The sequence below is a fragment of the Hemitrygon akajei genome, chromosome 10 (genome assembly GCF_048418815.1).
Source record: "Hemitrygon akajei chromosome 10, sHemAka1.3, whole genome shotgun sequence".
NCBI classification, from domain to species: domain Eukaryota; kingdom Metazoa; phylum Chordata; class Chondrichthyes; order Myliobatiformes; family Dasyatidae; genus Hemitrygon; species Hemitrygon akajei.
The window spans coordinates 175,554,034-175,580,546 of record NC_133133.1 but is presented as its reverse complement, the minus strand read 5'-3'; the positions used below and the strand labels follow the sequence as shown (position 1 = coordinate 175,580,546).

Genomic DNA, 26,513 nt, shown 5'->3' with positions numbered 1-26,513 from the left:
TATCCACTCTACTAGTTACATCTTCAAAAAATTCTATAAGATTCGTCAGACGTGATTTTCCTTTCACAAATCCATGCTGACTTTGTCCGATGATTTCACCTCTTTCCAAATGTGCTGTTATCACATCTTTGATAATCGACTCTAGCATTTTCCCCACCACCGATGTCAGACTAACCGGTCTATAATTCCCCGGTTTCTCTCTCCCTCCTTTTTTAAAAAGTGGGGCTACATTAGCCACCCTCCAATCCTCAGGAACTAATCCAGAATCTAAGGAGTTTTGAAAAATTATCACTAATGCATCCACTATTTCTTGGGCTACTTCCTTAAGCACTCTGGGATGCAGACCATCTGGCCCTAGGGATTTATTTGCCTTTAATCCCTTCAATTTACCTAACACCACTTCCCTACTAACATGTATTTTCCTCAGTTCCTCCATCTCACTAGACCCTCGGTCCCTTACTATTTCCGGAAGATTATTTATGTCCTCCTTAGTGAAGACAGAACCAAAGTAGTTATTCAATTGGTCTGCCATGTCTTTGTTCCCTATGATCAATTCACCTGTTTCTGACAGGTAACGGACATACATTTGTCTTGACCAATCTCTTTTTTTCACGTATCTATAAAAGCTTTTACAGTCAGTTTTTATGTTCCCTGCCAGCTTTCTCTCATAATCTTTTTTCCCTTTCCTAATTAAGCCCTTTGTCCTCCTCTGCTGGCCTCTGAATTTCTCCCAATCCTCAGGTGTGCCGCTTTTTTTTTGCTAATTTATATGTTTCTTCTTTGGACTTGATACTATCCCTAATTTCCCTTGTCAGCCACGGGTGCACTACCTTCCCTGGTTTATTCTTTTGCCAAACTGGGATGAACAATTGTTGTAGTTCATCCATGCGATCTTTAAATGCTTGCCATTGCATATCCACCGTCAACCCTTTAAGTATCATTTGCCAGTCTATCTTAGCTAATTCACGTCTCATACCTTCAAAGTTACCCTTCTTTAAGTTCAGAACTTTGTTTCTGAATTAACTATGTCACTCTCCATCTTAATGAAGAATTCCACCATATTATGGTCACTCTTACCCAAGGGGCCTCGCACGACAAGATTGCTAACTAACCCTTCCTCATTGCTCAATACCCAGTCTAGAATGGCCTGCTCTCTAGTTGGTTCCTCGACATGTTGGTTCAGAAAACCATCCCGCATACATTCCAAGAAATCCTCTTCCTCAGCACCCTTACCAATTTGGTTCACCCAATCTATATGTAGATTGAAGTCACCCATTATAACTACTGTTCCTTTATTGCAGGCATTTCTAATTTCCTGTTTAATGCCGTCCCCAACCTCACTACTATTGTTAGGTGGCCTGTACACAACTCCCACCAGCGTTTTCTGCCCCTTAGTGTTATGCAGCTCTACCCATATCAATTCCACATCCTCCAGGCTAATGTCCTTCCTTTCTATTGCGTTAATCTCCTCTCTAATCAGCAATGCTACCCCACCTCCTTTTCTTTACTGTCTATCCCTCCTGAATATTGAATATCTCTGGATGTTGAGCTCCCATCCTTGGTCACCCTGGAGCCACGTCTCTGTGATCCCAACTATATCATATTCATTAATTTGTAACACTCGCTTGGCCCAGTGGCACGATGGCGGGGTGATAACCCCCTGCCCGGCCAAACCTTAGCACACTCGTTTGGGTGGATGCTGCGTGCGATGTCCCCTGTGTGAAATCAGTACCCCGAGACAACCAGCAGTACACAATGTGCGGTTAAACAATTAAGATTTTATATTTGACTATGGGGTTAGTAGAGAAACAAAATATAAAATAAAAAGGCGCCAATAATCTCATTAAACAGTCCAGTGCACAAATCGTTGGAGCTCACAGATTTTCCCTTCACTGATCCTCCTTCGATCGTCGCCGACCTCTGGGCTCCCACCCCGAGCCCAGCGCCCAGAGGGTCTGGCACCCCACCGTCTCCTCAAGCCGTGTCTTCTCTCTTCATCCTCCTCATGCCTTCTCCCCGAAGCCTGCGCAAACTAACAGCTTTCACACGGACAGAAAGAATAACATCTCTTCCATAGGTTAGCACTGAATTCCAAAGCCCTGTTATCAGTTATAACCCAAACATGCTGCTACAGAGAACCCACTACCTCAGCAGTTAACATTACAGAGAAGCTATTTTATTAACCTTAGCAAGTAACATGAAGAAGAAAGCCTTACATATTAAATTAATCAAATATTAAATCTGATTCTCATTCCATCAGGACGGGAGCAGTGAGAGGGATCTTCAGCATGAATTCATCGGGACTTCATTTCCACTCGTTCTGCGGCCCAGCTGAGGCGTCTGGCGTTACGTGCTTCGAGGAACCTCGATGGTGCTTGGGTCACACTCCAGCATTGCCCGGACCCACGCATCCCCCAGCGCTCCCTCAATAAATTCCTTCTGGCTGATGACAGCTGGGGAGTTGGAGAGCATCAAGGTGACTGCCCCTCAGAGTTCCAATATACCCACCAAACCTTTCTACTGCTGACTGAAGCCTTTATAAAGCATTGGCCTGACCCCATTTGGAGTATTGTGAGCAGTTTAATATCATAAGACGTAGGAGAATAATTAGACCATTTGGCCCATTGTGTCTGCTCCACCATTCTATCATGGCTGATTTATTAACCCTCTCAACCCTCTTCTCCTGTCTTCTCCCGTAACCTTTGACATTGTTACTAAACAAAACCCCATCACCCTCCGCTTTAGATGTACCAAATGATATGGTCTCCACAGCCATCTGTGGCAATGAATTCCACAAATTCACCACCCTCTGGCTACAAAAACTCATTCTCATCTCTGTTCTAAAGGGACATTCCTCTAGTCTGAGGCTGTGCCCTCTGGTCCTAGACGCCCTTGCTATAGGAAACGTCCTCTCCACATTCACTCTGTCTCAGCCTTTCAATATTGATAGGTTTCAATGAAATCCCCCCCCCCCATTCTTGTAAACTCCAGTGAGTACAGGCCCAGAGCTATCAAATGCTCCTCATATGTTAACACTTTAATTACCTGAATCATTCTAATGAATCTCCTCCAGACCCTCTCCAATAACAGGACGTATTTTTTCAGATAAAGGGCCCAAAACCGCTCTCAATTCTCCAAGTGCGTCTGCCCAATGCCTTACAAAGCCTCAGCATTACATCCTTGTTTTTATATTCTAGACCTCTCAAAGTGAATGCTAACATTACATTTGCCTTCCTCACCACAGACTCAACCTGCAGGTTAACCTTTAGGGAATCCTGCATGAGGACTCCCAAGTCCCTTTGCACCTGTGATTTTGAAATTTTCTCCCCACTTAGAAAATATTCTACCCCTTTATTCCTTCTACTAAAGTTCGTAACCAAACACTTCCCTATACTTATGCACCTGACTATGGGCTTTGAGCCCCATATCTAAGAAAAGATGTGTAGATGGGCTGAATGGCCTGTTTGTGTTCCACATGGCTAAGCCCTTTGAAAGGTGCTTATAGTAATGTATGTACTTATTAAGCCATAAAAATCAGATTGGACAGGACCAGAGGAGGTTCATGAGAATGATCTGGGGAACAAAAGGGTTAACATTTGAGGTCTGTTTGATGGCTCTGGGCCTGTACTTGCTAGAATTTGGAAGAATAAGTGGGGGTGGGGGGGATCTCATTGACTATTGACGTATCCAGATAGAGTGGATGTGGAGAGGGTACTAGAGGATGTTTCTTATAGCAGGGGAGTCTAGAATCAGAGGACACAGCCTCAGGATAGAGAGATTTAGAACAGAAATGAGGAATTTCTTTAGCCACAGGATGGTGAATCTGTGGAATTCATTGCCACAGATGGCTGTGGAGGTCAAGTCACTGGGTGAATTTAAAGTGGAGGTTGATAGGTTCTTGATTAGTCAGGGCAGCAAAGCTTGCTGGGAGGAGGCAGGAGAATGGGGTTGAGAGGGATAATAAATCAGCCAGGATGAAATTGGATGAGCAGACTCGATGGGCTGAATGGCCTAACTCTGCTCCTGTGTGTTATGAAAGACTGAAGTATTTAAAGGGGAACCTGAGGAGGAATTTCTTAACTCAGAGGGTGGTGCAAATCAAGAACGAGCTACCAACAGAATTAAGTGGTGGATGTGGTTTTAATTGTAACTTTTAAGAGGTTTGGATAGGTACCTGGACAGGAGGGGTATGGAGGGCTATGCCCCAGATGCAGGTAGATGGGACTAGGCAAAAGACAAGGCTGGCCTATTATAAATAGGCTGAAAGATGTATGACTCAATAAGATATGTGTTTTAGAGCACCTTTCACAACCTCCTGTTCATTATGCATGGAAACGGGCTGTTTGGCCCAGCCTGCCCATTCTGGACTGTGGGCAGCCGCCCATGTTAATCCCAGCTCCCAATACTTGGCCCATGGTTTCTCTACTGTTCCAGGCTGTGAGACAAATGGATGCCCTGCCACCACCGAGTCTCATCACTGGGACGGTGAGCTGCTTACTGTTTACCTGTGCTGCGCTCTACATGCATTTTGAATTATATTTCATTAACTTACTCACGGTAATATTTTGCTTTGTGTGATACCTGTTTTGTGGGTGAACTGTGGTCTGTTGTTTCATTTGCTTAGGTATATGTACAGTCAGATGACAATAAACTTGAAGATGAATTGTACCTGGTATTTCCAGTGCTCGAATGGGCACTACTGAGATACCGTCAGTCCATATCCTCACCTCTCAAATCTCTTCCACCCCATCCTAAAGCTGTGTCCTCCAGTTTTATCTGCCTCCTATGTGGGGAAATGTTTCCTGCAGCTTACCCTGTACCTCATCATTTATTCACCTCTTCTGGTGTGGCACCTGGGTTAGTACAGACAAGTTGGGCTGAAGGGCCTGTTGCCATACTCTGTGACTCTAATTCTTAACTTCCTCCGCTCCAGTTTCTCCTCATAACTGACCTGCAGGTCACACCCAGGGGAATCTCCACTGCACCCTCTCCAGTGCCCAGTTTACCCAAGTGAGCTTGACAGTTAATGTAGGATTGTGGCTGTTGGACTGTCCGAAATAACAGCCGCTCCCCCCTCCCTCCCCACCCACAGCAGAGTGATAACAGAGAATTAATCTCCCTCAGCCAAGGTGACTGAGGGGCAAACACCATCTCCAGGGCTGCCCTCCCTTCTGTGGGAGCCTCCATGTGAGGGCAGCTGAGACCCGGTTCATATCTCATCCGAAGGACGTAGCCACCCAACTATGCAGCCACTCCCTCAGTACTGCTAATGCAGCCAGTCTCATAACTCCAGTGATCTCGGTTCGATCCTGACATCAGGTGGTGTGTGTGGGTCGCCTCTGTTACGCCTGTGCCCCCTCCTTTTTGAGAATCGCAAGATCGCAATTAATTCATGTCAGGAGAGCCAGGAAATGAGAGAGAGACGCAGAATCCACAGGGGGTTTGGAATGTCCTGGCCCTCAGCGATTTCAAAGCCACGGGAACCGGCCATTGTCTCTTGGAGACGGAATTGTGTATTGAGCACTATGCTATTCATTGACGTCCTCAAGGAATGAGCAACGTGGGCTGGTTGGGGGGATGGCATCCTCCCCAACCTGATTGACATCTGAGACCCCGTGAGTAAGGATAAAAGAGGGTCTGGGGAAAAACCCCTTTCAGACGCACCCGGAGAAACGATAGAAATCCTGTAACAGCGTAATAGTGAAAGCTGGTGGAAAGCCCACGTGCGTCCTTTTCCATTTGCCTCGGAATTGGTGGGCCTTACCACGGAAGAACGGCTTTAGCTAAAATAAAGGAGAAATCAGCCCCAACGACTCTCGAAGGATTGACATCATAAAAGGAATGGGCAAGTTTTAAATTCTCTCTCTCTTGACTCCAACCAAAGGCTGCAGCCTGCAGCTTGAATGAACTTGAGTGACTTTTATATTTCCATCAGACAATACATTATCCCCTAGACAACGATAGAGTTATTTCTTATTGATTATTATTATACCCGCACTTTTAGATTTAGTATTGATGACATATATTATCTGTATGGTTGCGTTGATATTATTTTTGTGTATTTTTATCAATAAATATTGTTAAAAATAGTACCATCAGACTTCAACGGACCTCTCTATCTTTGCTGGTAAGTGACCCAGTTACGGGGTACGTAACACCTCCCACATCCAAACACACATTAGTGTAGAGTGTTGTGAATGGGTAGAAATGGAAGACAAGGCCACAGGGAAATGGGGGGGGGGGGGGGGGGAGGCGTGATTGCTTTGATAACTGGCATAGTCTCAGTGACCTGAAAGGACTGTTTATGCCACAGAATCTATGGAGGTTAATTGGCTACTCTACCAGCCCCAGGGTGTGGGTAGAATATGGGGAGAATGAAATGGGATCAGTGTGGGTTTAGTGTACAGTGTACTCCATTGTTTGCAAAGGGTTGCTGAGCTGAAGGACCTACATCTGTACTGAATGAGTCTGATACAGTCAAGTGTTGACCCTCCCTCAATACCACCCCTCCCACAGTGTGACCCTCCCTCAGTACCACCCCTCCCACAGTGTGACTCTCCCTCAGTACCACCCCTCCTACAGTGTGACTCTCCCTCAGTACCGCTCCTCCCACAGTGTGACCCTCCCTCGGTACCACCCCTCCCACAGTGTAACCCTCCCTCAGTACCACCCCTCCCACAGTGTGACCCTCCCACAGTACCGCCCCTCCCACAGTGTGACTCTCCCTCAGTACCACCCCTCCTACAGTGTGACTCTCCCTCAGTACCGCTCCTCCCACAGTGTGACCCTCCCTCAGTACCACCCCTCCTACAGTGTGACTCTCCCTCAGTACCGCTCCTCCCACAGTGTGACCCTCCCTCAGTACCCGCCCCTCCCACAGTGTGACCCTCCCGCAGTACCACCCCTCCCACAGTGTGACCCTCCCTTGGACCACCCTCTCAAAGTGTGACCCTCCCTCGGTATCACCCCTCCCACAGTGTGACCCTCCCTCGGTATCACCCCTCCCACAGTGTGACTCTCCCTCAGTACCACCCCTCCCACAGTGTGACCCTCCCTCAGTACCACCCCTCCCACAGTGTGACTCTCCCTCAGTACCACCCCCTACCACAGTGTGACCCTCCCTCAGTACCACCCCTCACACAGTGTGACCCTCCCCCGGTACCACCCCTCCCTCAGTGACATAAAATGATGGAGGAACTCTACTTTTTCCATAGATGCTGCCTGGCCTGCTGATTTCCTCTAACATTTTGTGTGTGTTGCTTTGATTTCCAGCATTTACGGATTTTCTCTTGTTCGTGAAGGCAAGGCAGTGGGTATTGTCTACGTGGACTTTAGCAAAGCCATGGATATTGTCTCCATGTCTTTAGCAAGGCCGTGGATATCGTCTACATGTCTTTAGCAAGGCATTTGTCCCTGTTCCACGTGGGAGATTGGTCAGAAAGTCTCAGTTGTATGGCATTGAAGATGAGGTGTCAAATTGGATGAGACCTTGGCTCTGTGGGAGAAGCCAGAGAGTGGTAGTTGAAGAGTAATCATCTTTCCCTCCCCCCCCTCACTTTCTGCTTTCAGCAGGGATCACTCCCTACGCAACTCCTTTGTCTATTAGTCCCTCCCCACTGATCTCCCTCCTGCTCTTGCCCTTGCAAGTGGCACAAGTGCTTCACCTGCCCCTACACGTCCTCTCCCACTACCCAAACAGTCTTTCCAGGTGAGGTGACACTTCACCTATGAGTCTGTTGTGGTTATATACTGTGTTCGAATCTCTCGCTGCGGACTCTTGTGTGCCGGGAGACCCGACGTAGATTGGGCGACCGCTTCGCTGAGCACCTACACTCCGTCCACCAGAACAAGTGGGATCTCCCAGTGGCCTCCCATTTTAATTCCACTTCCCATTCCCATTCCGATATGTCCATCCATGGCCTTCTCCACTGTTGGGATAAATCCACACTTAGTTTGGAGGAATAACACCTTATATTCCGTTTGTGAACCCTCCAACCTGATGGCATGAACATTGTCAAACTTCCAGTAATGCCTCTACCCCTCCCCCCTACCCTCACCATTTCCCATGCCCTTGTCCCTCTCTCATGTTGTCTCTTTGCCCGCCCATCACCTCCCTCTGCTGCTGCTCCTCTCCTCCCCCCTCTTCTTTCTTCCATGGCTTTCTGTCTCTTTCACCAATCAACTTCCCAGCTCTTTGCTTCATCCCTCCCCCTCCAGGTTTCACCCATCGCCTGGCGTTTCTCTCCCCACCTTTCAAATCTACTCAGCTTTTTTCCTCCCGTCCTGCCGAAGGGTCTCGGCCCAAAACATCAACTGTACTCTTTTCCATAGATGCTGACTGGCCTGCTGAGTTCCTCCAGCGCTTTGTGTGTGCTGAGGTAGTAGAGGGTTGCCTCTCTGACTGGAGGCTGTGGCTAGTGGTGTGCCACAGGGATTGATGCTGTGTCGTTCGTGTTTTTCATTTACACAAATGATCTGGATGATAATGCGGTTAACTGGATCAGCAAATTTGCAGATGACACCAAGATGGGGGCGTACTGGACAGTGAGGAAGGCTGTCATGGCTTGCAGAGGGGTTTGCATCAGCTGGAAAAATGGGCTGAAAAATATTAGATGGAATTTAATGCAGACAAGTGTGAGGTTTTACACTTTGGTAGGACCAACCAGGATTGGTCTTACACAGCGAACGGTAGGGCACTGAGGAGTGTGGAAGGACAAAGAGATCTGGGAATACAGGTCCATAATTTATTGAAAGTGGTATCACATGTTGATAGGGTCATAAAGAACACTTTTGGAACTTTGGCTTTCATAAATCAATGTACCGAGTATGTTGTGTTGAAATTTTATAAGACATTGACGAGGCAGTTTTGGTCAGATGTAGGCAAGGTTTCAGCATTAAACTGAAGTTTGGATAGGTGCATGGATGGTAGGGGTATGGAGGGCTATGGTCCCGGTGCAGGGTGATGGGAGTAGGCAGTTTAAATGGTTTTGGCATGGACTAGAAGGGCTGAAGGGTGTGTTTCTATGCTGGACTCTATATGATTCTATGCCCGTTTCCCAGCACTCACCATCTCTGTCCCTGTCCAGGCGTCTGAACATACGGTCAGTGCACTCCTCAGCAGTCTGTGGTTCCACTTTGGTCAGTGACACTGCTAGGCTCATCTTATAAATCGTCTGTATAGAGAGAGAACAACCTCTACGCACGAGTTAACTAACTGTTCAAGATTAGACCATAAAGCCTAGGGGCAGAATTCGGCCATTTGGCCCATCAATTCTGCTCCACCATTCCATCATGGCTGATTTATTATCCCTCTCAATCCCATTCTCCTGCCTTCTCCCCGTAACCTTTGACACCCTGTCTAATCAAGAACCTGTCAACTTCCACTTTAAATGTACCACTGACTTGGCCTCCACAACCGTCTGTGGTAATGAATTCCACAGATTCACCACACTCTGTTCTTAATGGATGTCCCTCTATTCTGACTCTCTGCCCTCTTGTTCTAGACTGCCCCACTGTAGGAAACATCCTCTCCATGTTCACTCTATCTAGGCTTTTTGATACTCGATGAACTTCAATGAGATTTAAATGAACAGTTACTCGAGGGTTTTGAGGCTTTGACTTTGCTGAATTTATCAAACAAATGTCCGCTGAGCCCAGCAGAAGCTCAGGCCTTTCTCCTGGGATATCCCAACCACAGAACCCAGCACAGCAGGCTCCCACAGAGCCCAGCACAGCAGGCTCCCACAGAGCCCAGCACAGCAGGCTCCCACAGAGCCCAGTACAGCAGGCTCCCACAGAGCCCAGCACAGCAGGCTCCCACAGAACCCAGCACAGCAGGCTCCCACAGAGTCCAGCACAGCAGACTCCCACAGAACCCAGCACAGCAGACTCCCACAGAGCCCAGTACAGCAGACTCCCACAGAACCCAGCACAGCAGGCTCCCACAGAACCCAGTACAGCAGGCTCCCGCAGAACCCAGCACAGCAGACTCCCACAGAGCCCAGTACAGCAGACTCCCACAGAACCCAGCACAGCAGACTCCCACAGAACCCAGTACAGCAGGCTCCCACAGAACCCAGCACAGCAGGCTCCCACAGAACCCAGCACAGCAGGCTCCCACAGAGCCCAGTACAGCAGACTCCCACAGAGCCCAGCACAGCAGGCTCCCACAGAGCCCAGTACAGCAGGCTCCCACAGAACCCAGCACAGCAGGCTCCCACAGAGCCCAGTACAGCAGACTCCCACAGAACCCAGCACAGCAGACTCCCACAGAGTCCACAACAGCAGGCTCCCACAGAACCCAGCACAGCAGACTCCCAAAGAGCCCAGCACAGCAGGCTCCCACAGAACCCAGCACAGCAGGCTCCCACAGAACCCAGCACAGCAGACTCCCACAGAGTCCAGCACAGCAGGCTCCCACAGAACCCGCACAGCAGACTCCCACAGAGTCCAGCACAGCAGGCTCCCACAGAGTCCAGCACAGCAGACTCCCACAGAACCCAGCACAGCAGACTCCCACAGAACCCAGCACAGCAGGCTCCCACAGAACCCAGTACAGCAGGCTCCCGCAGAACCCAGCACAGCAGACTCCCACAGAACCCAGCACAGCAGGCTCCCACAGAGCCCAGTACAGCAGGCTCCCACAGAACTCAGTACAGCAGACTCCCACAGAACCCAGCACAGCAGACTCCCACAGAGCCCAGTACAGCAGACTCCCACAGAACCCAGCACAGCAGACTCCCACAGAACCCAGCACAGCAGGCTCCCACAGAGCCCAGCACAGCAGGCTCCCACAGAACCCAGCACAGCAGGCTCCCACAGAACCCAGCACAGCAGACTCCCACAGAGTCCAGCACAGCAGGCTCCCACAGAACGCAGCACAGCAGACTACCACAGAACCCAGTACAGCAGGCTCCCACAGAACCCAGCACAGCAGGCTCCCACAGAACCCAGTACAGCAGACTCCCACAGAACCCAGTACAGCAGGCTCCCACAGAGTCCAGCACAGCAGGCTCCCACAGAACCCAGTACAGCAGACTCCCACAGAACCCAGCACAGCAGACTCCCACAGATCCCAGTACAGCAGGCTCCCACAGAGTCCAGCACAGCAGGCTCCCACAGAACCCAGCACAGCAGACTCCCACAGAACCCAGCACAGCAGGCTCCCACAGAGCCCAGCACAGCAGGCTCCCACAGAACCCAGCACAGCAGGCTCCCACAGAACCCAGCACAGCAGACTCCCACAGAACCCAGCACAGCAGACTCCCACAGAGTCCAGCACAGCAGGCTCCCACAGAACCCAGCACAGCAGACTCCCACAGAACCCAGCACAGCAGGCTCCCACAGAACCCAGTACAGCAGACTCCCACAGAACCCAGCACAGCAGACTCCCACAGAACCCAGCACAGCAGGCTCCCACAGAACCCAGTACAGCAGACTCCCACAGTGCCCAGCACAGCAGACTCCCACACAGCTCAGCACAGCAGGCTCCCACAGAGTCCAGCACAGCAGACTCCCACAGAACCCAGCACAGCAGACTCCCACAGAACCCAGAACAGCAGGCTCCCACAGAGCCCAGTACAGCAGACTCCCACAGAACCCAGTACAGCAGACTCCAACAGAACCCAGAACAGCAGGCTCCCACAGAGCCCAGTACAGCAGACTCCCACAGAACCCAGTACAGCAGACTCCCACAGAACCCAGCACAGCAGGCTCCCACAGAGTCCAGCACAGCAGGCTCCCACAGAGCCCAGAACAGCAGACTCCCACAGAGCCCAGTACAGCAGGCTCCCACAGAGCCCAGTACAGCAGACTCCCACAGAACCCAGTACAGCAGACTCCCACAGAACCCAGAACAGCAGGCTCCCACAGAGCCCAGTACAGCAGACTCCCACAGAACCCAGCACAGCAGGCTCCCACAGAGTCCAGCACAGCAGGCTCCCACAGAGCCCAGCACAGCAGGCTCCCACAGAGCCCAGTACAGCAGGCTACCACAGAGCCCAGTACAGCAGGCTCCCACAGAGCCCAGCACAGCAGGCTCCCACAGAACCCAGCACAGCAGGCTCCCACAGAACCCAGCACAGCAGGCTCCCACAGAGTCCAGCACAGCAGACTCCCACAGAACCCAGCACAGCAGACTCCCACAGAGCCCAGTACAGCAGACTCCCACAGAACCCAGCACAGCAGGCTCCCACAGAACCCAGTACAGCAGGCTCCCGCAGAACCCAGCACAGCAGACTCCCAAAGAGCCCAGTACAGCAGACTCCCACAGAACCCAGTACAGCAGGCTCCCACAGAACCCAGCACAGCAGGCTCCCACAGAGCCCAGTACAGCAGACTCCCACAGAGCCCAGCACAGCAGGCTCCCACAGAGCCCAGTACAGCAGGCTCCCACAGAACCCAGCACAGCAGGCTCCCACAGAGCCCAGTACAGCAGACTCCCACAGAACCCAGCACAGCAGACTCCCACAGAGTCCACAACAGCAGGCTCCCACAGAACCCAGCACAGCAGACTCCCAAAGAGCGCAGCACAGCAGGCTCCCACAGAACCCAGCACAGCAGACTCCCACAGAGTCCAGCACAGCAGGCTCCCACAGAACCCAGCACAGCAGACTCCCACAGAGTCCAGCACAGCAGGCTCCCACAGAGTCCAGCACAGCAGACTCCCACAGAACCCAGCACAGCAGACTCCCACAGAACCCAGCACAGCAGGCTCCCACAGAACCCAGTACAGCAGGCTCCCGCAGAACCCAGCACAGCAGACTCCCACAGAACCCAGCACAGCAGGCTCCCACAGAGCCCAGTACAGCAGGCTCCCACAGAGCTCAGTACAGCAGACTCCCACAGAGCCCAGTACAGCAGGCTCCCACAGAGTCCAGCACAGCAGGCTCCCACAGAACTCAGTACAGCAGACTCCCACAGAACCCAGCACAGCAGACTCCCACAGAGCCCAGTACAGCAGACTCCCACAGAACCCAGCACAGCAGACTCCCACAGAACCCAGCACAGCAGGCTCCCACAGAGCCCAGCACAGCAGGCTCCCACAGAACCCAGCACAGCAGGCTCCCACAGAACCCAGCACAGCAGACTCCCACAGAGTCCAGCACAGCAGGCTCCCACAGAACGCAGCACAGCAGACTACCACAGAACCCAGTACAGCAGGCTCCCACAGAACCCAGCACAGCAGGCTCCCACAGAACCCAGCACAGCAGACTCCCACAGAACCCAGCACAGCAGACTCCCACAGAACCCAGTACAGCAGGCTCCCACAGAGTCCAGCACAGCAGGCTCCCACAGAACCCAGTACAGCAGACTCCCACAGAACCCAGTACAGCAGACTCCCACAGAACCCAGCACAGCAGACTCCCACAGAGCCCAGTACAGCAGGCTCCCACAGAGTCCGGCACAGCAGGCTCCCACAGAGCCCAGTACAGCAGGCTCCCACAGAGCCCAGTACAGCAGACTCCCACAGAACCCAGTACAGCAGACTCCCACAGAACCCAGAACAGCAGGCTCCCACAGAGCCCAGTACAGCAGACTCCCACAGAACCCAGCACAGCAGGCTCCCACAGAGTCCAGCACAGCAGGCTCCCACAGAACCCAGCACAGCAGACTCCCACAGAGTCCGGCACAGCAGGCTCCCACAGAACCCAGCACAGCAGACTCTCACAGAGTCCAGCACAGCAGGCTCCCACAGAACCCAGCACAGCAGGCTCCCACAGAACCCAGTACAGCAGACTCCCACAGTGCCCAGCACAGCAGACTCCCACACAGCTCAGCACAGCAGGCTTCCACAGAGCCCAGCACAGCAGGCTCCCACAGAGCCCAGTACAGCAGGCTCCCACAGAGCCCAGTACAGCAGGCTCCCACAGAACCCAGTACAGCAGGCTCCCACAGAGCCCAGCACAGCAAACTCCCAATGAACTCAGCACAGCAGGCTCCCACAGAACCCAGCACAGCAGGCTCCCACAGAGCCCAGTACAGCAGGCTCCCACAGAACCCAGTACAGCAGACTCCCACAGAACCCAGTACAGCAGTCTCCCACAGAACCCAGTACAGCAGGCTCCCACAGAGCCCAGTACAGCAGGCTCCCACAGAACCCAGTACAGCAGACTCCCACAGAACCCAGTACAGCAGGCTCTCACAGAACCCAGTTCAGCAGGCTCCCACAGAACCCAGCACAGCAGGATCCCACAGAGCCCAGTACAGCAGACTCCCACAGAACCCAGCACAGCAGGCTCCCACAGAACTCAGCACAGCAGGCTCCCACAGAACCCAGCACAGCAGGCTCCCACAGAGCCCATTACAGCAGACTCCCACAGAACCCAGCACAGTAGACTCCCACAGAACCCAGCACAGTAGGCTCCTACAGAACCCAGTACAGCAGACTCCCACAGAGTCCAGTACAGCAGACTCCCACAGAACCCAGCACAGCAGGCTCCCACAGAACCCAGTACAGCAGGCTCCCACAGAGCCCAGCACAGCAGGCTCCCACAGAACCCAGTACAGCAGACCGCTATAGAGCCCAGTACAGCAGACTCCCACAGAACCCAACACAGCAGGCTCCCACAGAACCCAGTACAGCAGACTCCCACAGAGCCCAGCACAGCAGGCTCCCACAGAACCCAGTACAGCAGACCGCTATAGAGCCCAGTACAGCAGACTCCCACAGAACCCAACACAGCAGGCTCCCACAGAGCCCAGCACAGCAGGCTCCCACAGAACCCAGTACAGCAGACTCCCACAGAACCCAGTACAGCAGGCTCCCACAGAGCCCAGTACAGCAGACTCCCACAGAACCCAGCACAGCAGGCTCCCACAGAACTCAGCACAGCAGGCTCCCACAGAACCCAGCACAGCAGGCTCCCACAGAGCCCATTACAGCAGACTCCCACAGAACCCAGCACAGTAGGCTCCCACAGAACCCAGCACAGTAGGCTCCCACAGAACCCAGTACAGCAGACTCCCACAGAGTCCAGCACAGCAGACTCCCACAGAGCCCAGTACAGCAGACTCCCACAGAACCCAGCACAGCAGGCTCCCACAGAGCCCAGCACAGCAGGCTCCCACAGAACCCAGTACAGCAGACCCCTATAGAGCCCAGTACAGCAGACTCCCACAGAACCCAGCACAGCAGGCTCCCACAGAACCCAGTACAGCAGGCTCCCACAGAGTCCAGCACAGCAGACTCCCACAGAGCCCAGTACAGCAGACTCCCACAGAACCCAGCACAGCAGGCTCCCACAGAGCCCAGCACAGCAGGCTCCCACAGAACCCAGTACAGCAGACCCCTATAGAGCCCAGTACAGCAGACTCCCACAGAACCCAACACAGCAGTCTCCCACAGAACCCAGTACAGCAGGCTCCCACAGAACCCAGTACAGCAGACTCCCACAGAACCCAGTACAGCAGGCTCCCACAGAACCCAGTACAGCAGGCTCCCACAGAACCCAGCACAGCAGACTATCACAGAGCCCAGTACAGCAGGCTCCCACAGAGTCCAGCACAGCAGACTCCCACAGAGCCCAGTACAGCAGACTCCCACAGAACCCAGCACAGCAGGCTCCCACAGAGCCCAGCACAGCAGGCTCCCACAGAACCCAGTACAGCAGACCGCTATAGAGCCCAGTACAGCAGACTCCCACAGAACCCAACACAGCAGGCTCCCACAGAACCCAGTACAGCAGACTCCCACAGAACCCAGTACAGCAGACTCCCACAGAACCCAGTACAGCAGGCTCCCACAGAGCCCAGTACAGCAGACTCCCACAGAACCCAGCACAGCAGGCTCCCACAGAACTCAGCACAGCAGGCTCCCACAGAACCCAGCACAGCAGGCTCCCACAGAGCCCATTACAGCAGACTCCCACAGAACCCAGCACAGTAGGCTCCCACAGAACCCAGCACAGTAGGCTCCCACAGAACCCAGTACAGCAGACTCCCACAGAGTCCAGCACAGCAGACTCCCACAGAGCCCAGTACAGCAGACTCCCACAGAACCCAGCACAGCAGGCTCCCACAGAGCCCAGCACAGCAGGCTCCCACAGAACCCAGTACAGCAGACCCCTATAGAGCCCAGTACAGCAGACTCCCACAGAACCCAGCACAGCAGGCTCCTACAGAACCCAGTACAGCAGGCTCCCACAGAGTCCAGCACAGCAGACTCCCACAGAGCCCAGTACAGCAGACTCCCACAGAACCCAGCACAGCAGGCTCCCACAGAGCCCAGCACAGCAGGCTCCCACAGAACCCAGTACAGCAGACCCCTATAGAGCCCAGTACAGCAGACTCCCACAGAACCCAACACAGCAGTCTCCCACAGAACCCAGTACAGCAGGCTCCCACAGAACCCAGTACAGCAGACTCCCACAGAACCCAGTACAGCAGGCTCCCACAGAACCCAGTACAGCAGGCTCCCACAGAACCCAGCACAGCAGACTATCACAGAGCCCAGTACAGCAGGCTGCAACAGAAGCTTTTTTGTCAAGTTGGGTGCTTGATGTTTTCTTTGAACGGGTTCCATGGTATTTCTTTGTTTTGTGGCTGCCTTTTGAAGATGAATCTCAGGGTTGTGTACTGCATACATTGATAATAAATATTCTTTGGATCATTCTAAGGTAGGGCATTCACAGTGCTGTATGAGAATGATTCCTACAGTGGGTGAGTGTAGGACCAGAGGTTTCTTAAGGTGTTGTAGCCGGGTGTAGTAATGCTCCCAGTAATGTCACCTCAAACAGCCTCTGACACCAAGTCCAGCTCCTGGCTTTCACATGTGGCTCAGCTACTAAGCCCGGCAGAACCATTTCTACAGACAGGAGAAGGGGCAAAGGCGGGTTACTGATGCCCTCAAACCAGTCGCTTCGGGCAGTTGGAGGCAGCTTAGCTAGAAGGAAAGCTCTGATCTCACCCCTCCGCTGACTTGCAGTTATACTGCCCCACGCCTTCCGGAGTAAACCCGGAGGTGGAGTCCAGCACTGAGTTCAACGCTGACTGGCAACTCCTGCGACACGGCGGATGCCAGCTGTGCTCTCTGCTCTTCCTTTTCAGGTGCATGGAGAGGGGGAGCTTGCTACATGGGCAACAGCCTGCTCTCCATATCGTACTGCCCTGACTTGCAACATCCAGAGGGCAGAGGGCACAGCCTCAGAATAAAGGAACATCCCTTTAGAACAGAGGTGAGGAGGAATTTCTTTAGCCAGATGGTGATGAATCTGTGGAATTCATTGCCACAGACAGCTGTGGAGGCCAAGTCACTGAGTATATTTAAAGCTAAGGTTGATAGGTTCTTGATTAGTCAGGTCGTCAAAGGTTACATGGAGAAGGCAAGAGAATGGGGTTGAGCGGGATAATAAATGAGTCATAGTATCAGACTCAATGGGCCGAATGGTCATTATTCTGCTCCTATCTTACTGTTTTATGTAAAACACAGGGACATAGAGCTCTAGTACATGGTTCCCCAAAAGTCGATTCATCAGCCTGTCCACCAGTCAACAGTCAGGGTTTGAGTAGAGAAGCTGGGAAGTCACAGAGCTGATGCTGGTGAGGCTGCACTGGACTATTGTGTTCAGTCTGTGTTTGGAGATCCTGCTATTCAACTGGAAATAGTGCATATAGATTTGCCAGGGCTAGTTATGGAGAGAGGATGGACAGGCTAGGATATTTTTCCTTGGAGTGTAGGAGACTGAGACGTGATCTGATAGAGATATAGAAAGTCATTAGGGAAGGGGGCATAGGGTGCGTGCACACAATCTTTCGGACGCGAGAACTAGAGGGCATAGGAGAGAGACTGAATAGGGATCCTTCACACAGAGGATTGAGTTGCCAGAGGAAGTGATTGATGCAGGTACATTAACAATTTCAAAAGCACTTGCACAGGAATACGTATGGGAAGGAGAGGGATGTGAGCCAACACAGGTAAATGGGACGAGCTGATGGCCGTTGTGGTCAGTCGGGACCGGTTGTGATGAATGGCCTTTTTCCAGACAGTTTGGCTCCATGACTCAGGGAGGAGCTGTTGGACATCCTCACCTTCACCCTCCACCTACCCTCACTCTCCACTCATCGTCACACTCACCTCTCCTTCGCCCTCCACCCACCCTTGCCCCACCTCCCCCTTGATCCCTCCCCATTGCTCCAGCCTTCCCCTTGTCCCACCTTCACCTCCCTCATCCCACCTCCCCTTCCCCTCACTCTCCACTCATCCTCACACTCACCTCTCCTTCGCCCTCCACCCACCCTTGCCCCACCTCCCCCTTGATCCCTCCCCGTTGCCCCAGCCTTCCCCTCCCTCATCCCACCTCCCTTTCCCCTCACTCTCTGCCTTGCCCTCGCCTCCCCCTCACCCTCTCCCCACCCATGCCCTCACCACCTCCTGGCACTCTGCCTGCCCCTTGCCCGCCTCCCCCTCACACCCGCCTCCCTCTCACCCCCACCTCCCCCTCGTGCCTACCTCCCCCTCACCCCCACCTCCCTATTGCACCCGCATCCCTCTTGTGCCCTTGCCTCCCCCTTGCCCTCGCTTCCTCCTCCACCTTCCTGCTCACCTTCATGTGACTCTGATTCCCCTCCCTCACTCCCACACTTACTCCCCACCGGCCCTTTTGCCCCCCTCTCTGCCGTGGGCTGAGACCCAGAGGCCGACCTGCATGATCTCCAGCATCTCCGCCCGGCTGATGGCTCCATCCTTGTTTTTGTCGTAGAGTTTAAAGGACCACTTCAGCTTCTCCTGGGCCGTGCCCTGGATCAGCAGGCTGACAGCCGTCACGTACTCGCGGTAGTCCACCAACCCATCCTTCAGCAGAGACACAACACAACATTGGCTGATAAACACCCGAGATGCTGGAAATCCAGAGCAGCACCCACAAAACGCTGCAGGAGCAGTCTGCTGTCTTGCTGCAGCTCTTCGAATTCTGGTCAGACCACACGTGCAATATTGTGCTCCGTTTTAGTCACTGATTTAAAGAAAAGATGTGCAGAGGGGGTACAGAGGAGGTGTACCAGGATGCTGCCTGGATTAAGGAGCACATCTTGTGAGGATAGGTTGTGTGAGCTCTCGGAGCAGGATGAGAGGTGACTTGTTAGAGGTGTAGAAGATAGTGAACACAGAGTTGTTCCCGGGAGAAATAGCTAATACGAGGAAGCAAAATTTTAAGGTGAATGGAGAAAAGTACAGGGGCGATGTCAGAGGTCAGTTTTTTATTACTCAGTGTAGTGGGTGTGTGGAACACCCTACCAGGGATGTTGGTGGAGGAAGATACCTTAGGGACATTTAAAAGACTTCTAGATAGGCAAAAGGGATGATTGTAAAATGGAGGGCAATGTGGGAGGGGAGGGTTAGATTGATCTTGGAGGAGGTTAAAGGGTCAGCACAACATTGGGGGCCGAATGGCTTGTACTGTTCTTTGTTCTGTGTAATTCAGCAGGTCAGACAGTGCTTATGGAGGAGCCTGAATAGTAGAAGTTTTGGGCTGAAACCCTTCTTTGGCGGTTGAGGCAGGCACACTAACGATGTTTATAAAATAAGTGGGTAAGCATATGGAGAGAAAAGGTTGTGAGGGCTGTGGGCCAAACACGAGCAGCTGGGACTGGTTCACTCGGTAACACAGTCGTTATGGGAGAGTTGGACCTGTAACTGGTAAGTAGTGTTTCACAGGGGCCTGACCGATGAGCATTCACTGTAGGATAGATTTGGGGTCGTGAGCAGGGAGGATAAATCTGTCTGTCTGTCTGCCTGGAGGATATTCAGAGACTCCTCACAGGGGACACCCCGACTGAACTCTGAACTTCGATTCCCCAAGCCGTGCTAATTGCTGTGCCACCATGGCACCCAATTTGAAACATAGATATCTACAGCACATCACAGACCTTCGGCCCACAATGTTGTGCCGACCACGTAACCTACTCTAGAAACTGCCTAGAATTTCCATAGTGCATAGCTCTCTATTTTCCTAACTCCATGCACCGATCTAAGAGTCTCCTAAAAGACCCTATTGTATCCGCTTCCACCATCGCCACTGGCTGGGCATTCCACCACCCACCACACTCTTTATGAAAAACTTACCCCTGACATTCCCCTTGTACCTGCTTCCAAGCACCCTAAAGCTCTGCTTCCTCATGTTAGCCATTTTAGCCCTGGGAAAAAGCCTCTGGCTATTCCCACGAACAATGCCTCTCATCATCTTAAACACCTCTATCAGGTAATCTCTCATCTTCCATCACTCCAAGGAGAAAAGGCCGAGTTCACTTAACCTATTCTCATAAGGCATGCTCCCCAATCCAGGCAACATCCTTGTAAATCTCCTCTGCACCCTTTCTATGGCTTCCACATCCTTCCTGTAGTGAGGTGACCAGAACTGAGCACAGTACACAAGTGGGGCCTTATATAGCTGTAACATGGCTCTTGAACTCAGTCCCATAGTTGATGAAGGCCAACACACAATACACCTTCTTAACAACACAGTCAACCTACGCAGCAGCTTTGAGTGTCCTATGGACATGAACCCCAAGATCTCACTGATCCTCCACACTGCCAAGAGTCTTAACATTTATATTATATTCTGTCTTCAAATTGGACCTACCAAAATGAACCACTTCACACTTATCTGGGTTGAACTCCATCTGCCACTTCTCAGCCCAGTTCTGCATCTTATTAATGTCTTGCCAACCCTCCAGACTATCCACAATACCCCCAACCTTTGTGTCATCAGCAAACTTACTAACCCATCTTTCTACTTCCTCATTCAGGTCATTTATAAAAATCACAAAGAGGAGGGGACCCAGAACAGATCCCTGCGGAACACCACTGGTCACCGGCCTCTATGCAGAATACGAACCATCTACAATCATCCTTTGCCCTCTGTGGGCAAGCCAATTCTAGATCCACAAACGTCCTGATGAAGGGTCTCGACCCGAAATGTTGACAGCTTCTTTCAACAGATGCTGCCCAACCTGCTGAGTTCATCCAGCTTGTTTGTATGTCTAGATCCACAAAGCAAGGGCTCCTTGGATCCCATGCCTCCTTACTTTCTGAATGAGCCTTGCATGGGGAACCTCATCAAATGCCTTACTGAAATTATATACACTACACCTACTGCTCTACCTACATCAATGTTTTTTGTTACATCCTCAAAGAATTCAATCAGGTTCGTAAGGTGGCCTGCCCTTGACAAAACCATGCTGACTATTCCTAATCATATTATGCCTCTCCAAATGTTCATAAATCCTGCCTCTCAGGATCTTCTCCAACAACTTGCCCACCTTTGAAGTAAGACTCACTGATCTATAATTTCTTGGCTTATCTCTACTCCCTTTCTTGAACAAGGGAACAACATTTGCAACCCTCCAATCCTCCAGTACTTCTCCAATCCCAATTGATGATGCAAAGATTATCGCCAGAGGCTCAACAATCTTCTCCCTCGCTTCTCATAGTCCCGATCCCACTGACCTATCTAACAATACTTTTCAAAAGCTTTAGCACATTCTTTTTCTTAATGTCTATATGCTCAAGCATTTCAGTCTGTTGTAAAGTCATTCCCACAATTGCCAAGGTCCCTTTCCCTGGTGAATACTGAAGCAAAGTATTCATTGAGTACCTCCACTACCCCCTCCGGCTCCATGCACGTGTTTCCACCCTCACTCCTGATTGGTCCTATTCTCACATGGCTCATCCTCTTGCTCTTCAAATACTTGGAGGATGTCTTGGGGTTTTCCTTAATCCTGTCCACCAAGGCCTTCTCATGGCCCCTTCTAGCTCTCCTAATTTCATTCTTGAACTCCTTCCTGACACTCCTGTAATTTTCCAGAGCTCTAACAGTACCTAGTTTCTTGAACCTTTCATAAGATTTTCTTTTCTTCTTAACTAGATTTTCTATAGCCTACCATGGTTCTTTTACCCTACCACCCTTTCCCTGCCTCAATGAAACATAAAAACGCAGAGCTTCATGCAAATGTTCCCTGAACATTTATTTGCCACGTTTCTGCCGTGCACTTCCCTGAGAACATCTGCTCCCAAATTCCTGCCTAATAGCATCATATTTCCCCCTACCCCAATTAAACATTTTCCCAGATTGTCTGCTCCTATCCCTCTCCAGCGCTATGGTAAAGGAGACAGAGTTGTGATCGCTACCTCTAGGGTCTGTAACCCCTGCAAGTGGCATCACTGGTAAAGGAGGCTTCACCATCAGGTCTAACATACAACATAGAATGTAGCTGAGATTAGAGGGCATGTGCCATAATGAAAAGCCAGACAAACTTGGGTTGTTTCCTCTGGAGTGGCAGGGGCTGGACGGAGATCTGATAGAGCTTTATAAGATTATGAGAGGCATAGATAGATTTGACAGACGGTATATTTTCCCTGAGTTGAAGTGTTTAAGTAAGGGGGTGAGAGGGAGTAATTTCAAAGGAGATGTGAGGGGCAAGACTTTTCCCCCACATAGAGAGGTGGGTGAACTGCCTGGGGTGGTGGTAGAGGCAGAAACATTGAAGACTTTTAGGAGACATTTAGACGGGCAGATGAATGTGAGGAAAGTGGAAGGATATGGGCATGGTGTCAGCAGAGGAGACTAATTTAGTCAGCCATTTGATTATTAATTTAATTGGTTCAGCACAACATTGCGGGCCGAAGGGCCTGTTTCTGAGCAGTACTGTCTGTGTTCACAAACCTAACAGAATTTACACTGGTCGGAATGTTGTGTTACAACTTCATAAAATGTGTGAAATTCTGTTTGCTAAACTCTGGGAGGACGTGATTACTCTGGAGAACGTGTAGAAGATAAAGATTAACTTTAAACACAAGAGATTCTGCAGTCTCCAGAGTAACAGGCACAGGGTGCTGGAGGAACTCAGCAGGTCAGGCAGCATCTCTGGAGAGGAATGTACGGCCAATGTTTCAGTCCGAGTAGGACTAGAACGGAAGGGGGAAGGTGCCAGAATGAAAAGGAGGGGGAGGGGAATGAGGACAAGCTGGAAGGTGAAAGGTGAAGCCAGGAGGGTGGGGGAGGGCTGGAATAAGAAGCTGGGAGGTAAATAAACATTAATTTTATTTATCACTTGCACAGTATAGTGAAACTCTCTACCACAGTAGTTAGTGTAACACTTTGCAGTGCCAGTGCTCAGAGACTGAGCTTCAGTTCCTGTTGCTGCCTGTAAGGAGTCTGTTGTTCTCCCTGTGACCGCGTGAGTTTCCTCCAGTTGTTCCGGTTACCTCAAAGACGTACCGGTTAGGATTAGGGTTAGTGAGTTGGCACCGCAGCCATGATGACAATTGTGGGCTACCCCAGCATGTCTTTGGACTGTGTTCATCTCCGTACTTCCTCCGGAGTAACTTCATTCGGATATTGCCGGGATTGGAACAATTAAATTAGAAGGATAACTTGGATAGATTGGGTTGGCTTTTCCTGGAGTGAAGAAGCTTGAGGGGTGATCTGCTACAGGTGTATACAATTGAGGGGGTTAGATAGGGTAGACAATAAGAATCTTCTTCCTAGGGTGGGATGTCTTGAAAAAGGGGGCATGGGTTTAAGGTGCGAGGTGGGACATTTAGTAGTGATCTGAAGAGGGCATTTTTCAATGGTTAGATCCAGGAACCTACTGGCTGAATATTTAAAGATTTTTTTGTAATTTATTTTTTATTGAAGTTCATCATCAAACAAACATTTCCATAAGATGTATTTCAGATACTCTGCATATATAACATATAATCATATTTGCCACAAATCTCTACTTAATATTTATCTGAGGTATACACTTATACCCATACAGGCAATTTTGGCTGATAACAACCTGCAAAGGTACATAAATACTATTGATAACCCATGGGTGAAATGGACTCTTAAAATATGGAAAACTACTATAAAAGAATATAATCTAGAGGGAGATATTACAATTCTTAAATGGTGTGCATATGACTCGGATTTTACACTAAACAAATTGGATGCTAGATTTAAGGACTGGACAGCTAAAGGAATAACAGTTCTTTGCAACATAATGAAAGAAGGAACACTGTTCAGTTTTGAAATGCTAAAAGAGAAACACTTATTAGAAAAACAAGACTTTTATCGGTATTTACAGATGTGACAGTATGTTAATAAGAGGGTTAAAAATGTAACCAAGGCAAGTACATGCTTGATAGAGCTATTTAGAAAAGTGTATAATTCAGATAACGGTAGTAGAATCATTTGAAGCATGTATAAGGGGTTGTCAAATCTTAAAACACATTTGACTTCATACGTTAAAACAAAATGGGAGAAGGAAGGAGGGATAATTATATCTGAGGAAGTATTTAAAGATTTTTTTAAAGGTTTATTTGTCACAATACATCAAAATCTCAAAACATACAGTAAGATGTGAGATTTGCATCAGTGACCATCAGTTTGAGGATGAGCTGGGGGCAGTCCGCAAACATCACTGTGCCAACATAGGATGCCCACAACTCACTGACCGTAACTGTGGGCAGAAACTGGAGCAACCAGAGGAAATCCACTTGGTCACGAGGAGTACGTACAAACTCCTCAGAGACAGCAGCAGGAACTGAACCCCAAGCTTTACTCTAACTGCTCTGGTGATGATGGAGATGATGGAGGCAGACTCAGTAAACCAGCTGGGGAAATGTTTGAATCATCAAGGCATAGAAGATCAAATCTAGTGCAATGGTCAGCTTGGAAATGGTGTGTCGAAGGGCCACTTCAGGACCATGGTCTGACAGAAGGGTTTTAAGTGCTTTTCAGGAAGGGAGAGAGGGAAGGAAAAGTTTTGTGAGAGAATGCCAGAGTTTGGAGACAGGGAGGGGGAGCAGGTGCCTGGAATGAGAGGGCTGGATTCCAGAAGCAAAAGTCACAAAACGACAGAGGGACCAAGAAAAAGGAACATTAAAATGTGGTATTTTGAGAACTTTGCACACAATGCTGGAGGAACTCAGCTGGTCAGGCAGCATCTGTAGAAAGAAATAAAGTCAATGTTTTGAGCTGAGACCTTTCAGGACTGGAAAGGAAGGGGAAGAAATCAGAATAAAATGGTGGGAGGAAGGGGAGGAGCACAACTTGGCGGGTGATAGGTGAGACCAGGTGAGAGGGAAGGTGGGTGGGTTGGGGAGAGTGGATGAAGTGAGAAACTGGGAGGTGATAGGTAAGAGAGATAATGGCTGAAGAAGAAGGACTCTGATAGAAGGGGACACAGTGGACCAAGGAAGACAAGGAAGGAGAAGGGGACCAGACGGAGGTGTGGGTGCTTGGCAGGTCATGAGGGTGTAGGAGGAGGGAGAGAAGTGGGCATGTGGTCACAGGGATAAGGGAAAACCAAGAGGGGTGGGACAGAAGGGAGTGATTTGTCCTGATGAAGGGTCTCAGCCTAAACATCAACTATTTACTCTTTTCCACAGATGCTGCCTGACCTGCTGAGTTCCTCCAGCATTTTGTCTGTGTTGCTCTGGATTCTCCTTTCCATTTGTATATCTGGAGCTGGTGAAACGTGGCAGAGATGAAGAGAAAGAGCTAGTGATGTCGATCAAGGGAGGAAGTGGGAAGGAGCTGATGTGGAACAGACCTACTGTCACAGAGGAAGGGGTGGGTGGCTGACTTGCAGAGAAGAAGAAAGAAGGAGACGGTGCATATTCTGTAGTCCTTGTGAGCGAGTTCCCACACTTTGGCTCACTTCCCATAGCGCTCTGCCTTCTGCTCGGATAAGCACTTTGTATTCTTGTTCTAAGTGCCTCTGTACAGTTTGATGCAAGCATTAAGTCAATTAGAGTAAATGACACTGGAAGAAGCCCAGAGGGACTTTGTGCAAGAGGGTTAATGGCTTAGCTCAGAATCCTCGCTCTTAAAGAAGAGATCCCAAAGAGGCAAGTAATTAGTGTTCCTGGTATTAGGGGATGAGTTTATTGCTTGTTTTAGTGAGCTTCTGTACTTAGTAACCTGAGCTGTTCATTTGAGGCATTGGTTATTGCATTAGACTAACACAATGGAGGAGCCTGTTTCAATGCTTTGTCCCACCACCTGCGACATGCCCTCTTCTCATTGCTACCTTCAAGGAGGAGGTACCGGAGCTTGAAGACACACACTCAACGTTTTAGGAACAGCTTCTCCCCCTCTGCCATCAGATTTCTGAATGGACAATGAACCCATGAAGTCTACAACTCTACCTCACTAATTTTTCCTATTTATTTATATATATATATATATTTTTTGACACTGATCAACAGAAAAAGACTCATGTCAAAGTGAAAACAGATCTCTACAAAGTGATCTAAATTAATTACAAATATAAAACACAAAATAATTGATTGCATAAGTATTCACCCCTTTAATATGACAAACCAAATTATCACTGGTGCAGCCAATTGGGTTTAGAAGTCACATAATTAATTAAAGTGTCCTAACTATATATACACCTGTGTGCAGTCAAGGCACTTCAATTAACTGTTGTAAAACTACACCTGTATCTGGAAAGAACTGCTGGTGAGTCAGTATCCTGGCAAAAATTATACTACGAAGACAAAAGAACACTCCAAGCATCTCAGC

General features: G+C 50.3%; 1 protein-coding gene across 1 annotated transcript in view; it reads right to left on the bottom strand.

The window, feature by feature from the left end:
• Positions 1-2,304: 2,304 nt before the first annotated feature.
• Positions 2,305-26,513, bottom strand: part of LOC140734135 (guanylyl cyclase inhibitory protein) — a 37,877-nt gene continuing 13,668 nt past the window's right edge. Inside the window, exons 3-5 of the mRNA XM_073057715.1 lie at positions 18,641-18,790; positions 9,068-9,173; positions 2,305-2,453 (exon numbers count right to left, since the gene is read on the bottom strand). Of these exons, the coding sequence (XP_072913816.1) occupies positions 2,347-2,453; positions 9,068-9,173; positions 18,641-18,790 (363 nt within the window). The 3' untranslated portion in view covers positions 2,305-2,346. The remainder of the gene's footprint in view (positions 2,454-9,067; positions 9,174-18,640; positions 18,791-26,513) is intronic.